Source organism: Condylura cristata, unplaced genomic scaffold (assembly GCF_000260355.1).
Source record: "Condylura cristata isolate star-nosed mole 26May11 unplaced genomic scaffold, ConCri1.0 scaffold00020, whole genome shotgun sequence".
NCBI lineage: Eukaryota > Metazoa > Chordata > Mammalia > Eulipotyphla > Talpidae > Condylura > Condylura cristata.
In genome coordinates this window covers 31,353,506-31,354,153 of record NW_004567121.1, presented here as the reverse complement: position 1 = coordinate 31,354,153, position 648 = coordinate 31,353,506, and the positions used below count along the sequence as shown (strand labels likewise).

The window sequence follows — 648 nt, the reverse complement described above, 5'->3', positions numbered from 1 at the left end:
GGGTCGGGGTCATGCGCGCAGGGGCCGGAGTCGCTGCAGCCGCAAGCCGCTGCACGTGGATTTCAAGGAGCTGGGCTGGGACGACTGGATCATCGCGCCGCTGGACTATGAGGCGTACCACTGCGAGGGCGTCTGCGACTTTCCCCTGCGCTCGCACCTGGAGCCCACCAACCACGCCATCATCCAGACGCTGCTCAACTCCATGGCGCCCGACGCGGCGCCGGCCTCCTGCTGTGTGCCCGCCCGCCTCAGCCCCATCAGCATCCTCTACATTGATGCCGCCAACAACGTGGTCTACAAGCAGTACGAGGACATGGTGGTGGAGACCTGTGGCTGCAGGTAGCATGCCGGCCGGCCGAGCCTGGGAGCGGCAGCCGCGCCGCCAGGACCTCGGGCTGAAAAGCTGCTGCTGGCGAGCCGGGCGCGTCGTGGAGCGCGGGTGGGTGCGCCGGGACTCTGGCCCTGCGCCCCCCGCCGGTACCGAGGAGAGAGCCCACGCTCACACTCACAGCCACACTCACACCCGCTCAGTCAGTCATGCACACATTGGCGCGGACGGCCCTGGAAAGCCCTCGGAAGAGGCGCACTTGGGAGCACTCACTTTTGGTCCTGTCTTTGGGGACAAGGTGGTGTGTTAATGTTACCGTG

At 66.8% G+C, this 648-nt stretch overlaps 1 protein-coding gene across 1 annotated transcript in view; it reads left to right on the top strand.

Annotated features, from left to right (window-relative positions):
- Nucleotides 1–343, top strand: part of GDF7 (growth differentiation factor 7) — an 8,327-nt gene extending 7,984 nt beyond the window's left edge. Inside the window, exon 7 of the mRNA XM_004686060.1 lies at nt 3–343. Within this exon, the coding sequence (XP_004686117.1) occupies nt 3–343 (341 nt within the window). The remainder of the gene's footprint in view (nt 1–2) is intronic.
- The last annotated feature ends 305 nt before the right edge of the window (nt 344–648 follow it).